Raw genomic sequence first — 15,844 nt, 5'->3', positions numbered from 1 at the left:
CACCACTGCACTCCAGCCTGGGTGATAAAGTGAGACCCTGTCTAAAATTTAACAACAACAACAAAAATCATATAATGACCACATTTAGGAATTGGGAAAGACTTCAGAGGTCATCAGGTATGGGCAATTTGCCCAGTGCGACACCTTTCTGGAGGGCGGTAAGCAGTATAATGCCCTTCAAAGATGTCCATGCCATAATCCCTGGGACCTGTGAATATGTTACCTTCTATACAAAGAGGCTTTACAGATGTGATTAGGTTAAGGACCTTGAGATGGGGATAGTGTCCTGGATTATACAAGCAGGCTTAACCTGATCACATAAGTCATTGAAAGCAGAGAAGCTTTCCCAGCTGTGGGTAGAGAAAGACATGACTTTGGACAAATGGTGGAAGACATGCAATATGGCTGGCTTTGAAGACAGATGGAGGAAGGTGCCATAAGCCAAGGAACGTAGGTGGTTTCTGGAAGCTGGAAAAGGCAAGGAAATGGATTCTTCCCCAGAGCCTCCAGAAATACATCTTGCACCTTGACTTTAGTGACAGCTGTGTTGGACTTCTAACTTACAAAACTGTAGGATAATAGATTTGTATTGTTTTGAGTCATTAAGTTTGTGGTAATTTGTTATGGGAGCAATAGGAAACTAAGACAAGGGACAACAAACACCACAACCCAGAGAGGCCAGCATGGTCATGTCTGCAAAGGAAGCAGCATTTACTTGTCTGTAATAAACACTCTCAGCAACTTCATTTGTCATCTGTAGCATTTTACAATCCTTCACTCTTCTGATCACCTTGCTAAATATAATTCTGTGTACAAGCTTCCATGTTAAAATGCAGCTCCAGAATAAAGACAACGCTGCGTGCGTGACTCCAGTCCTGAAGAGTGTGGATGGATCCCTTGATCTATATACTCTGCTGCTGTTCCTGCAGCCTAAGATTGAGTTTTTTTTTTTTTGTTTGTTTTTTTGCTGTTAATTCATACTTGGATTCACTCTCAAGCCAGATTTACCTCATTCCGTCAACTTCCAAAATGCAGTTTTGGGGCAAATAAATAGGCATATGTGAGATGTCATATGGCCCAGCAAAAATCCAGGACTTACATTGTTCCATCAATGATGGAAACAGACTTGATTGCCAGATTTATAACTCTCCTGAAATACAGATGGAAACTAGCAGGCTAGATGGCTGTCACTGTGATTATAGCCTTTTTATCATAAACTTTATAAGGGAGGAAGAATTATTTTTAGATTATTTTCTTTTTCTAATTGCTAAAGAAATATAAAACTTAGAAAGTTTGCCACATTCCCACCCCAGATATATTTATCAACAGATTAGAATCTTAAAACTAGCATTTTTATACATCCACCCAAGGGAAATAAATAATTGTGTACATATAAGAGAATTTCTTAGAGAAAGAAACCCCTAGGGATAGATGGGGGCCTTGGAATATTTGTTCTCAGCTTTCTCAACTTCCACATCTGTAGCATAACCCAGGAACCACACTTTTAGTAATAAGGCTGAAACACGGTAAGATTTCCAATCCTCAAGGAAATGATAACCATAGTTAACAGGTATGGAAGGTTTACTAAATTCCAAACAGTGCACTAGTTGCTTTAATGCTCATAATGGCTCTATGTGGTAGGTACCATTATCATCATAATCTCTACTTTACAGATGAAGAAACTGAGGCATAGAGAGGTTTGGTAGCTTGTCCATGGTCACAAACCTAGCATGTGGTAGAGTTGGAATGTGAACCATGGTAGTCTATCAGCAAACAAACCATATGCTCAACCACCCTGCTACACACTGCGGATAGGTTAATTGGTTTCACTATACTGGATCTATTAAGGCATGAAAAAAAAAAAACTAACAGACTTAGTTTTTTTTTCTAAAAATAAAGATTGAAACAAAGGGCATTTATGAAAAAGCCAATGACTCAAGACACACTATTCCTACAATAATTTTAGAAATGTTTCTTTCTGATTTAAAAGATAAAAATATATCTTCAGTGTTGAAATGTTGGGCAATATAAAAGTATAATGAAGAAAATAAAAATCATGTCGTTTCACATAGCTGCTTCTTTCTATGTGCTAAGTCAGTGTTTCTCAAAGTGAGATCAGTAGGCCAAGGATATTAGATCACCTGGAGCTCATCTTTAAAATGTGGATTTCCCACCCCAGACCAACAAAAGTAAAATCCCTGAGGAACTGGACCTCAGAATCCTGACTTGCAGCAGCACTTTACAGCTTGCTGCCCTATAAACTATGGAACCCATTCAGGAGAATCATATGTTCTCCATGGACCCAGACACTACACAACCTATGCAAATACCCATTTGAAAACTTTTTTTTTGAGACAAAGTCTCACACTGTCCCCCAGGCTGGAGTGCAGTGGTGCGATCTCGGCTCACTGCAACTTCCACCTCCCAGGTTCAAGCAATTCTCGTGCCTCAGCCTCCCATGTAGCTGGGATTACAGGAACGCGCCACCATGCCCAGCTAATTTTTGTAATTTTTTTAGTAGAGATGGGGTTTCACCATGTTGGCCAGGCTGGTCTTGAATTCCTGACCTCAAGTGATCCACCCACCTAACCTCCCAAAGTGCTGTGATTACAGGCCTGAGCCACCACACCCGGCCCCATTTGAAAACTTTTATTAGATGTCCATTTTGTCTCAAGGAGTCCGAAACTGCATTTGAAGAGTATCTCTAGTAGTATACTAAATTTGACTAATATTTAATTTTAAAATTAAAATTTAAAAGCAAGAATTACATTTTTAGTCTTTCTTATGCCCAGTAAAGTTTGAGAAATGCTGCCCAAGGATTAACAAGAGAGGTCCAGAATTCTCGGACTCTGAATTTAAAACTCATACTGTACCCAGAGAACTAGCCCTCCTTTCCATCTGAAACCAAATTGTCTTTAGAGTTACTAAAGAAAGGAAAACTGAGGAAACCATGCCCCATTTGGAAGTCAGGCTTAGGAGGGGGGAAAACAGGACGTTTACAGATTACTTGAAGGGGATATTCTCCTGGCCTTTAGCTATAGGCTCTGTGTCCAGGGCAGCTACAGCTTTAATGCAGCCTCAGAGGGCCCCCAACCCAAGCAGCGTTTCTGTCCTCAGCTCTGAGCTTGATTCAGAGACCTGCATTTGGCTTTGCTTTTCCAGAAAGCAACATGGCTCTTCTCCATTAGCACCAAGCTCATATTCTAGCTATTAGCCAAACAAAGGATCTTCCAAATATAGGCCCCAAAAAGCATGTGCACTTTGAAGGCCACAATAAAGCTTAAATAGCTAAAACTTGTTAAAAAGAAAGCCAACAATGGTCGCCAAAAGCATGAGTCCTTAGCAGAACAGCAAGACAAAAGCCAGAAAGAGGAACAAAAATATGCATTGTAGGGGAGGGGCTGGCAGGGAGGTGTAGATTTATATGGAAGAGTTGACATCATTGTTTCCCAATAATACTCAGCATGCAGGAAACAGATGGGAAAGAAGTGGTGGAAGGGGCTACTTATGGTAACAGGGCATGCTCTCTGTTTAGAATCCTGCCATTTGGAACCTAAGTGTTTTACTTTGAAAAACTGGGGATGGGAACTCAATTGCCAGAAGTTTTATTAAGTCTAACTAAATCCTACTGAACTTATCACCTTGGCAATGCATGGCAAAATGGAGCTCTGCATATCAGACCTGTTTTACTGCTAGCATAGCTGTGTCTCGTTGGGTCAAGAGCAGACAAAGCCATGGAAGGAGAATTTAATGTTGCACAGACACAGCTGGAGTCTTGCTTCTACCGCTTCCTGGCTGGGTGACAGGAGGCAAGTTACTTAACCTCTCTGAGTTGGTCCTTCTTCATAAGATGGGGACAAAACAGAACTTTCCATATAGTGGAAGACTCTGCAGTTGGACATTTATGCCATACAGATAGATTTAATCAAGAAACAGAGGGTCAGTTAGCATCATTTTTTAAAAGTTTTATTTTATTTTATTTTGAGACAGAGTCTCACTCTGTCACTCAGGCTGGATTGCAGTAGCGCCATCTTGGGTCACTGAAACCTCCGCCTCCCGGATTCAAGCAATTCTTTCGCCTCAGCCTCCCAAGTAGCTGGGATTACAGGCGCCCACCACCAAGCCCAGCTAATTTTAACAGAATTCTCCATTCTTCTGTGCTTGGGCAGGGATAGACAAAGCCAAGATAAGCCAAATCAAAGGTCACTCTTGTTATTATCAGCTGGTTTGCCCTCTCCTGAGGTTAGGTTCACTCCCCCTGCAGCTGAAGGCAGGCTTCTGTCACCGCAGCCAGTCTCAGCCTCACCACTCTAAGTACCCTCAGCTGCCTTTCCCAGATTTTAAGCCTCTTCTTCCCCAGGGTGCAGAAGGGTGTGACCAATTCCAAGTGTCAGGCAAATCCCTGTGGTTTTCTGCCTCTAGAGACCAACCACCCCATCCTCCCATCCTCCCATAGCTGTCATAACTCGGTCAGATGATGTTTGTTTTATAATTTTACTGATTTTTCCCCTGGTGAAAACAACCCACTCTGTCTGATGGTTCTTTCTCACTTGGCTGCCTCACATGTGCACATCCCCTGCTTGCTCATCCTCTACAGCCCTCATTCCATTCTTCTTTGTACTTCTTTTAGTTGTTTTCCCTCTTTGAATCCTTTAGGTCAGGAGCAACTTGAGAGCATCTCTGTAAACCCAACAGTGTCTGGCACGTTAGAATCCCATTACATACTTGTTGCATTGAATTGAAAGTCCCATTCCAGATAGGATCTGATTAAAACATGAAAAGAGGCCAGGTGCGGTGGCTTACACCTGTAATCCCAGCACTTTGGGAGGCTGAGGCAGGCGGATCACGAGGTCAGGAGTTTGAGACCAGCCTGGCTAACATAGTGAAACTGTGTCTCTATTAAAAATATGAAAAATTAGCCAGGCATGGTGGTGGGTGCCTGTAATCCCAGTTACTTGGGAGACTAAGGCAGGAGAATCGCTTGAACCCAGGAGGTGGAGGTTGCAGTGAGCCGAGATCGTGCCATTGTATTCCAGCCCGGGCGACACTGCGAGACCCCATCTCAACAACAACAACAACAACAAAAAAAACATGAAAAGAGCTGGGGAAAGAAATATGCATAATCACACGAATTAGCTCAATTGCCTTCACATAGCCTATAGATTTATTTACGGTTTGCCAGAATCCTAGCTTATATGTCAAGCTGTTTTCTAGTGTCTATGACAGCGAGAGCTGGTATATGTTGCTTTTGGGGGGAGGGGTGACATTCACCCCTCTCCCTCCAGTAGTGGTGGGAAGGGGGCCTACAAGGCATTCTGGGCCAGCATCAGGCCATGGGCGTGGTACCAGGGCCTGGTATGCATCAACCAAACTTAAACGAGAACAAAGAGTGCCTGAGACTCGATCCCAGAAACTCAGTTGGTTCTGGGGCCTTGCCAAGAATGTGGTTCATACCAAGGAGTGATTGGTGAGAAACTAGGAAAAGGCAGTGTTTCTGGGGAGTTCTGTGCAAAGCCTGGGTCAGCTTCTATTTGGGAGTAGTTATGAACCCCTGTGGGGACTATTAAGCAATTGGATTCCTGATAATCCAGCACATCAGCAATGTGCCTTGTCCTGAGCTTCCTGGAAGGGCACAAACACTGGTTTTCTGAAGAAGGAAGTAGGGTTAATGAATCAACTGCTGCATGTCTCACATGGGGCTCACCCTGAGAGCCACAGTGAGCTACCAGATCTGCCTTCGGGGGAACTCACCATCGATTTGCATACATAAAGTGTTAGAGAACAAAACAACAGGTAGAATGCATAACAAATTGGGTACACCTGACCCTAAGGCAGTGGGTATTCCAAGAGGTGAAGAAGATGTGGCTGCAGTGGGCAAGGGACCTGGGAGGAAAAGATAGGGTCTGGCTGGGCTTCAAAGCTGGTAGGTTTAGATCCGTGTGTGTGAAATGCACCTTGCAGAGGGTAAAGTGCTATGCAAATGTCCATCATTATTATGACTCTTCATGGTTTAGGCTGTGGGAAAAACAAAGCAAAGGGAGCAAAATCACTTTTCATAGGTTGTGGCAAAACTGTTAATGCCAAATTATGCAATATGCTATCCTAAGATATGTGGTTCATGCCTGAGACCATGGCCTTAGGAGTCATACAGATCTTGATTTCAATTCTGCCTTTCCCATCTCTATAATCTTGGCATCACTTGGTTAAATCACTCAGTTTTCTCTTTTGTAAAATGGGGATTAAAATGCCCAATTCTTAAAGATACTGAAATATTACTTTGCATGTATAAAGTGACTGGCACAGAGTAAGCAATCAACACAGACAAGTAGCACTTACTACCAATGAAAATAACAACAAGGCCTGATGTGGGACTCAGACTTCATGTCCAAGTCCTTTCTCTTCAAGAGACCTCCTCTTCCTCATCTTCCCTTCAGCCATTCAGCAGCCTGATGTTTTCATCTTTCTCTATCAAACTCTGCTCTTAGAAAAAAAAATCTAGTACCAATACTTATTCTCCTCTGAATTACAGTCAGCCTGTTTGTTCCCAGGGATTTTAAATGTGAAGCCTTAGTTGAAATTGTATACTGTGGCAAAGTCTAGAGAGACAGAGAGTGCTATCTAGACTCCTGAAGTTCCAGCAGGCTGTGGCCCTCACTGAATCGGTACTTGAGGCCAGCCCCTTGGGGGAGAAATAGCAAGATCAGTTCAACTCAAGAGTGTCATTTCTGTTGGTGCATAGGGGGAAACAGCTCAGGAAATTGGGTAGGACATGGACCCATAGTCAAAAAGAAAAATAACTTGAAGCTTGGGGATAAGTATGAAAATGTCACATTGGCTTAAATACACAGCAAGCACTGAATGGGAAGAAAGCTAACTCCATGTTCCTGGGCCTCAAGGCTGGTCTGAAGGAACCACTAGAAGGAAGTGGAGTCCTGAGATGTAGAGGCCAGGGTGGGAAGGCGGCTCAGAGCAAGTGTGGTCTGTTCTGGAGGAAATGAGCAATGGGTAGCCCCAACTAGAAGAGTCTATCACTACTTTGTTCCAGAATCTTTAGCTAGACTTAGCTAATGGCAAGGGAGGTGGCAGGGCAGTGACAGTTCTTATGCCCAGAGTCCTGGAACTTAGAGCCCCCTCCCCTTTCTCCACCCACTGCTGCAGAGCCTCACCCACAGCCACAAAAGCCCAGGAAACCTCTCTGCAGCGAGGTGATTCCTGGTAAAAAAAAACAGTCCCCATCAGGTGCTTGAGAACTTGAAGCAGTGATCAATCAACTTTTGGAATTCGGAATGTGTTTCCCCTCACACCTGCTTCCACCCTACAGAAAAGGTTCCCAGGCTAGCCCACAGATGCCTAACAGGCTAAGGGGAGGAGGATGAAGCAAATGCATCAAAAACTACAGCTCTAATGGCACTGGAGAGTGTGTCCACCGCTTACAGCATCAGCTATGGGAAAATGTGTTCCTAGTTTCAACATGTTTCCTTCTGTCCCAGCACAAAAGCAGGCCTTCAGCTCTCCCTCACCCCGCAGACTGTTCTTAGCTTCAGGGTAGGGCTGAGGCAACAAGGGAGTGGGCTTCCTTAGCAGCCCCAAAGCCTGGGCCTCCTGAAGCTGGAAGGCATCTGGATGGCGGCCAGTGGGGGTAGAAAGGGGAGGAGAAAGGGTGAGGCTGTCTCTGTGGCCCAGGGGCTCTTGGCAGAGGTCTAAAGAGTGGGCAGAAGGGAGGCATGTGGAAGTGGCTGTTTCTATTCTCTGTGTGGGTTGTCATCTCCAGACTACACAGAGTAAGTTACAGCTCGGCCTCAAGTTAGCCAGTCAGTTTGCTCCACGTTTAAAGCCTAATTCTCCTTTTTCGGTTCTTCCTGTTTCACTCTGGGAGCCCAAATGCAGAGATGCCCCTCTAAACTTAAGCCCACGAAGTTGCTGTTCTTGCTCCACAAGCTCCATATCCAGGACCTGACTTCTGCTTCAGTTCTGCTGGACTCAGCTGAGGCTGTGTCTGTCTTTCTTTCTTTTCTTTTCTTTTCTTTTCTTTTCTTTTCTTTTCTTTTCTCTTCTCTTCTCTTCTCTTCTCTTCTCTTTCTTTCTTTCTTTCTTTCTTTCTTTCTTTCTTTCTTTTCTTTCTTTCTTTCTTTCTTTCTTTCTTTCTTTTTTTGAGATGGAGTCAGTCTGGCTCTGTCGCCCAGGCTGGAGTGCAGTGGTATGATCTCAGCTCACTGCAACCTCCGCCTCCCGGGTTCAAGCGATTCTCCTGCCTCAGCCTCCCAAGTAGCTGGGATAACAGACCCCGCCACTCAGCTAATTTTTTTTTTGTATTTTTAGTAGAGACGGGGTTTCACCATGTTGGTCAGGCTGGTCTCGAACTCCTGACCTCAAGTGATCTACCTGCTTTGGCCTCCCAAAGTGCTGGGATTATAGGCGTGAGCCACCATGCCCAGCTGTGGCTGTGTCTTAAGCCTTTTGAGGGCCCTTTAATTTTAGGGTGACCTTTAGTTCCTGAGTGTATACTGATGATCCACCCTGCAGTGACTCTGAGAAATCCTTGCATAAATTGGCTTCTTCATTCAGTAGGGCAAGCAACTTGCTTCTTGTCCCTTTTGGTGATGGATTAGCTCCATCTTATCATATCATTTACTCATTTAATTGGAGCCTCATCCACTCAGTCCTGGATGGTAGGTGGTGATGCTAGGTTAAACTCAGGGTGCCATGATAATAGCTACACTTATGGTTTACCATGTGCTTGCCCTCTGTTAAGTGCTTTACCCATATTAACTCATTTATTTTCGTATCAATCTTATTATCATTTCATGAGTGAGGACACTGAGACCCAGGGAGGGTAAATAACTGGCTCCAGGGTCACTCAGCTGGGAACAAGCAAAGTTGGGATTCTATTCCAGGCAGTAAGTTTCCAAAACTCCTAATAGGATCCTCCAGCAGGGGCATCTGCCTCAGGAGGATCGGAGGTTTCCAGAATCTTCCAAAGCTGAGACCTAAAGGATGAAGAGTGAGGCAGGGAAGGTGTGACCACGATGTGCCAGGCAAGCTGCTGGAAAGGAAGCAGCTAAGCCAAAGAAAAAACCCCTGCCTTCATTCTCCATTCAAGGTTAAATCTTTTCTTGAACAGAAAATATTTACCTTCTTTGCTAAGACTTTGCTGCTGTTGATGTTTGAGTATCTTGTCTATTTAACTGGAGATCAAAACTTTCAAATTTTCTTCTTCAGCTTTTCCTTCAGCTATGACAGCTAACTTCAAAGCTTAATTGATCTGAAAGTTTGTTCATATCCCTTAGACTGTAACTTTCTTGAGCTTGCAGCCCATCTTTTTTTTCCACAGTATCTACCACAATGCCTTGTTAAATAGATAAAGAAAGAGAATCATTTAGCCTCAGAAATGTAGAAGAGTCACATCTAAAAGTTCCCATTGCCTTATCCTTGTTCTTTGAAATACCAGGGCTTACTCTCATCAAGCTTAAAGTCATATTTGGAATGGGCACTTATTTGTTATGAACCCTCCCTCTGTCATGCCTCAAATCAAATATATACATTATATATGAAAGATATGTCACATATATATATTAATGTGTATTTTTCAAGTGCGGTAAGAACTAGGAAAAAAATTTTAGGAATAAAAAGGCTGACGGTTCTTATCAAACATTCAGAAGGTGCGTTCTGAATGGCTAAGGCTGCTTATCCAGGGGAAAATGGTCTGTAATCTGAGCAGAGATTACAACCCTGCCTATGTATCCACATGTTCTAAAAAAGATTCTGATTTCATTGTTCTTAGAGGGGTCTGAGCAACAGCATTTTTTTCTTAAAACTGTCAGGTAATTCTAATGTGTTGCCATCACTGAGAGCCATGGGGCCAGAGCAAGCAATATCACCTTTTAATTTTTTTTTAAGTATAACTTCCATTTTATTTTTCTAGAGAGAACAGTTTTTCTTCAGCCCTTAAGGACTCAACTCCTTACATGGGCTTTGGTGGAGGCCGTAGGGCAACACCTGCACATGTAAATCAGGGTGGGAGTGTTTGGTCCTTGCAGGCTTCACAAGATCAATTCTTGACTACCTTGCTGTGAATGGCACAACTCACACAGTAATGTAGCTTTACATACAGCTTGGGAAGTACATAGGCGGTGAAGATGCTTGCTTCAGAAATATCCCTGACAGCGGTGGCCTCTACTGTGTTTTGGATGAGGAACTTCTTAATAGCCTTGTCCTTGGGCACGCATTGGGCGCAGACGGTGCAGCGAACAGGCTGCACGTGGCTGCAGCCCTTTTTGGCACAATCGTCGCCCCTTCTTTTCTTTGTCAACTTGGAAGCTCGGTATCACTTTTTACCAGGGAGTGAGTAAAATAAACAAAGATTGCTCAGAGAGCAAGAAAATCCTCAGCCATTAAAGTAAAGCCAACCCAGAGGAAGAAGATAATTTTCCCTATAACACTCTCTTACTTGTCTCTTGGCTCCTGGCCCCAACCATCTCCAAGCTCTAATAGAAGACCCAGAACACTTGGCATATGAAGGAGAGGTAGGAAACAACCATGGGCACATTATGACCTCGCAGAGCTTCACCCACAACCTCCCAACCACAGACAGCAACATGATGTGGTTTTCATTATACAGCTGCAAGCAAGGGCCTTCTTATTCAGTGGTCAAGAAAAGAAAAAGAAAACTATACTATTTTCAGCAGCAGCAGTAAGGAAGGGATGATCTCCCTTTATTCCAGACAGGAAGAGAAAGTTAGCTGGTTCCCAGGGGAGAGCTGGGGGTTGGGGGCAGCAGCCACTGTGTTGGAGGGGAAGTGCAAGAGGCTCTTGGCAAGTCTGCCAGGAGCCACTTCATGCCATTCTTGAGTGTTCTTACCTGGCTAAGAGTGTTCATTGCTCCCTTCTTACCAAGTTAGAGAAAAGTGGTCAAAGAAGGGGGAAAATTGGTCCTGGATATCAGGCCCCCCTGTGTAGCCAGTGAGGGGTGATCACAGCAGGGTCTGAAATTGGCATCTATGTAGATACCTGCAGAAATTGCATACACGGTGTGTGTGTGTGTGTGTGTGTGTGTGTGTGTGCGTGTGTGTGTGATTCTAAGGAAAGGGTTTCTGTTTTTCATCAGCTTCCCAAAGATTAAGGTTGACAACTGGACCTGAGCAATGCCTGCCCTAAGCTGAACACCTATTTGTAAACCACACACCCAGCCTTGTCAGATTTGTCCAGCTGAAAGTAGCAGGGCTGAGCCTCAGCAAATTACAGAAGCATATGACATTCATTCTCTGTCTTCAGCCTGTGTCTCTCCAGAGTTCCCACTCAAGCATGTGGCGTCCCCATGTTCAGATGCCCTGAGCATAGCTCATCATCACCCCGCTTTGTCCTCCACTCCAGCTCAGGGCTTTCCTTCCCTGTCCAAAGACAGGAGCTCTCTTTGCCTCCCTAAATCTTTGGTCTTCTCCCCTTGTACTCCCAAACCTGAACCTATCCTTCCTGTCTCATTGCAGGTCCACTGCACCACCTTTGACCTTCAAAGTTCAGTAACCATGATGTCACTCCAGGGAGCCCTTCTCCAGCCCCCTGGCTCCCAGTTACCACACTGACTTGTCACCCTCAGCATTCTGGGCTGATCTTCCAAGGTGGTGGGCAAAGGGCCAGTGCCCAGCTCAGCTTTTCCTCCCAGAAGCAGAGTCCAGGCCTTGTCTATGAATCAATACATGTTTGAGAGAGTCCACAAAGAAGCAACATTACTTTAGAGAAAACCATTAGCACTGACTTTGTTCATTGATGCTACACTATCACAAATATACAGAAAAAAACCATCCAACTAGTTTTAGCTGAGGGAAAAAATAAATTCTAATTACTCTTATTTCCATAAGCAGTATATTATGCATGTCTAATTTCCATGTAGCACAATAACAGTGTGTGGATCATTAAGTGGGTCAGTTGCGTTTCCTTTCAAAGCTGAACTCTCATCAGGTATGTTCAGTCTTCAAAGTTTGCTGATCCTGTAGCAGGGCTGTCTGCTTTCAATTTAGGGGGAAAATATCATTAGAAGAGAATGTTGGCTTAGACACAGAAGCCAGGGAGGGCAGAGGAACCTAACAGGCCAGGGAGGGCCCTCTGATCCTTCATGATTAGCTGTACGACCTCAGGCAGGCCAATTTACCCCTCTGGGTTTCTTTTCCCCCTCCCCAGGGTGGGGAACCCGGGGTACTGGTTTGCCATTCTTTTAAGCAGTAGTCTCTGGTTTTTTTTGTCTAAATGAAACATATGCAGAAGCCCAAAATATAAAGCAGGTGAAAGAACAGCTGCCTAAAGCTGCCTTTGACGTATCTTCATAGAACCCTGGGGTTCTGGCTCATCCTATAATCTATTAGTTTGTAAGAACGAACAGGGCTGGCAAGCACCCCTACGCAACTCTCACAGATTTGAGGGAGGGGCCAGAATAACACCCGCATGGTGAAAGGTGGCATCCCAGGAGCATTCCTAGTGTACCTGGAGGTTAACTTGAAGGCCCCTGCAAAAATAGGTGAAGAGGAACCTTTCATTGTAAACTTCTGGCGATAGTGGTTAAGAGGCATACTTGGAGTTTTCTCACACTCAAAAAAACTCAAACCAAGTGATTTTTATCTCAAATCTACCTCTCCAGATGGTTGGTGAGGATTCAATGAAGTGTTAAGTTATGCATCAATTTCAAAAGAGTCAGTTTTGAAACCTGTGGTTCTCCAAGCTCTAAAATCCTAAGCTATTTGTCCTAATGACACAGCAGACTGAACTCTAGAATACCACAGAAATATCACACCACTGCAAATTACTAGGTGGTGCTGAGTCTCCCAAAACACAGAAGTGAAACAAAAGCATTGCACTGTTTTTGAAATGCATATTCGATATGGACTAATCAAATAGGTTTTGAGATTATTTTCCTGGAGGCAGAATTATTCCGCACGGTTACACAGCCCTTAGTTTTCCCCTTTGTTGTATCTATCTATGTATAAACACATGGCCCATATAGTAGGCTATTTTCCTCTCGCTGAAGCTTCTGAAGACAAGGCCTTTTTGTCAAGGGTAAGTGCAAAACCAGTCAACCTTACAAAAGGAGTCATTTAATGCTCAATTTTCCAACTTTCCTATGATTAAACACTTCTAAGCTCAAACGCTGTTATTGTAATCTAGATGGTGTTTTCTTTCCCCCTTCCCCAACAAATGTTTAAATTGTCTCCGCTGGATTCCCCCATCCCCAACTCCCCCCTACCCCCATCTGACCTTGAAAACAGAGAAGTTTTCCTTTTCTCTACTTACCCTAAACTATTTAAAAATCGAGGCCCTCTGACCTTTTTACAACACTCTTCTTGTCTGACACACCAAATGTTAATCTGAAAGCCAAGAGGAGGGAAAAGGTCTTGCAGGGCGGGGAGGGGGTTGTGGAAAGGGGGTGGAGGTACTATAGATTTGGCATCAGCTCAGAAATTCAGAAATGTTTGTGCAACCACTCCCCCAGCCAGGATCCTCCCCCACCCCCCACCCGCAACTGCCTTCTAACACATTAATAAAAAAAGATGTGAGCAGACGAAATTGGAGAGCCCAGGAGGGACAGCTAAGGCGGTCATGATTTTGTACCCAGGGAAGACCACTGATCACCATCCCACATGTTCACCCCTCCTCCCTCCCTTCCAACGTGCCAAGTTTAGGATTGGGACCTCTGCAGCTTCCACCCCCATCCCCTGAGGTGGCCCGGTAAACTTGCGGCAGTACCACCCATTAACAGCTTGTGTGAGGCAAACGGAAGGACTGACACAGCAGCCTCTGCGCGTCGGGACAGCAGCGCTGTGCACCTTAAGAATCGTTTGTGTTCTTTAAAAAAAAAAAAGAAAAAAAAAGTGCAATGAGCGCACAGGCCTGGAATATATTAACTTGTGAACCGACTCTGACACAACTCGAGAGAGTCCGTCTCTCCCTCAAACAAAAAGAAGGTGGGGGGGCGGGGGAGAAAGGCCAAGGCACATTACCATCCTGTCCCGAGCTTTCCAGATACTCCGTCAGGTCACAGCCAAACGCGCTGGCGGCTCCCTTTCGTTTCAGCTTCTGCTTGGCACCCTTGTTCTTCATGAGTTAGTCCCAAAGAGGCTGCCCCTCCGTCTCTGCCGCCCCTCTGCTTGGCACCGCTGTAAGATGGGCTCCCGGGCTAGATCACCGGCTGCCCCGCGGCTCGGGGGGGCCGCATCGGAAGATGGAAGAACTTGGGCTGGGGGCCCTGCGCATGGACCCCGCGGGCCGCGGGCCGGCAGAGCCTGAGATCCACCCCGCGCCGCTCCGGGGCCGCCGTGCCGAGGCCGTGCAGACTGGCAGCCGCGGGCCGGCTCGCCTGGGAGTGTCACTTCCTCACTTGGAGTCCTAGGGACTTTCACAGGCTCCTGCGGTGTCTTCGGGTGTTTCTCCTCCGCTTAGGAGGGAGGGCAAGCTCTCCCCCCGCCTTCCTAAGTGCCCCGGAGAGGACGCGGACGCGGGGCGAGGAGACTGCCCAGGGGGCTGCGGTGGGTCCTGCGCCCTGGGCCCGCTGTCTCGCCTTCAGACGACTTTGGTAGAGCGAAAAACAAGCATCCTGTCCCTGCTGCCCGCCCTCACGCCTTCCTTTTTTTCCTGTCTTACAAATCCTAGGATCATCCAGCTCAGGAAATGCTGGAAGGAAGTTAGCTAGGGAGGGGGGCGGAGGGTGGAAATTTTTGGCAGCTCGGTGCTTGTGAGTGTGTGGAGCTAGAGGAAGTAGGTGGGTGGGTTGAGGAGCACGGGGTTGGGGTAGAGAACGCGTTCTCCCGAGAGCAGTTCTGCGACTCCAGAGATAACTGGGCAGCCCCGGAGGAAATCGCGCTCTCCTCGCAGGACCCGCAGCCGCAGCCGCCGCTTCCTGCCCCGCCGAGCCGGCTCTTTGAAGTGGCGGGAGGAGGTGCGCTGGCATTCTGCGGGGACCGTGCTGGTTGGGACTTTCAGAACCCTCTGCCCTGGTTTTATCCTCATTGTCATCGTATCTTTGACACTTTCTATTTCGGTGCCCGCCTGTCTGCTACGCAAATACTTAAAGAGTAATGACAGAGACAAACAGGGGACTCCAGCGGAGAAACCTGACAGGCAGTGGCTTCACGCCGGCCACTCCCATCCCAACCTCCTCTGCAGCGTTCGTGCACCCCCACCTCAGCTCACTCCCCTCCCACGCTGGGGTAAAGATACCCCTGGGCAAAGAGAGGCTGCAGCTTTGTAACCACTGCCCAGGAAATCAGATTTCTGGTTACATATTCAAGACACATACATACACACACACACACACACACACTACTGCAAAGTTTTCTAAATGGAAGTGATTTGGGGGGGACAAACCAGGATTTAAGATGCCTCTGACACATGAAATGTGAAGAAAGCAGTCTCCCAGGTTCTTTCATAATTTGTTTCAAGTTGTTTCAAGAGGGCATGTTTTTTTCTTCTCCAGTTAGATTTTAAATTCTTTAACTTCTGTGTACTCAGCACACAGAAAGCACTCAAAGTCTTGTGATTTAACCATTTGAGGATTAGATGAAACTTCCTGTATAAATTCAAATCCATATACAGGCTTGAAGGATAGGGGCATATGTCATACAGCTCAGATTGCTGGCAAAGCTGCATCCGTAGCATTTTAGGTACTGAATCCCTTTACAGTCACTGTCTCTCTATGTATCACCTTAACAGTCTATGAACTTTGACCCTTGACATTTTCTCTATGTCAGAGGTCACAACTTGATAGCCAGCCTGCCAGATCTGGCCCATAGATGTACTTGGCTGGCAGACACCATGCTTTAACACGTTTTAAAATTAGTAGCTAGCATTAAAAAGTTAAGAG

The 15,844-nt window shown here is 45.5% G+C and overlaps 1 protein-coding gene across 2 annotated transcripts in view; it reads right to left on the bottom strand.

Moving 5' to 3' along the window:
- Window positions 1-15,041, bottom strand: part of ARHGAP31 (Rho GTPase activating protein 31) — a 127,923-nt gene extending 112,882 nt beyond the window's left edge. Inside the window, exon 1 of one of the 2 annotated variants that reach the window (XM_034957151.3) lies at window positions 13,986-15,041. In XM_034957151.3, coding sequence (XP_034813042.2) covers window positions 13,986-14,085 — 100 coding nt within the window. In that variant the 5' untranslated portion in view covers window positions 14,086-15,041. The remainder of the gene's footprint in view (window positions 1-13,985) is intronic. The other variant, XM_003825142.5, reaches the window with a different exon arrangement.
- Window positions 15,042-15,844: the final 803 nt, after the last annotated feature.

This window comes from Pan paniscus, chromosome 2, assembly GCF_029289425.2.
Source record: "Pan paniscus chromosome 2, NHGRI_mPanPan1-v2.0_pri, whole genome shotgun sequence".
In the NCBI taxonomy this organism is placed as follows: Eukaryota; Metazoa; Chordata; class Mammalia; order Primates; family Hominidae; genus Pan; species Pan paniscus.
The sequence above is the reverse complement of the archived record's forward strand: the minus strand, read 5'-3'. Positions and strand labels throughout refer to the sequence as shown.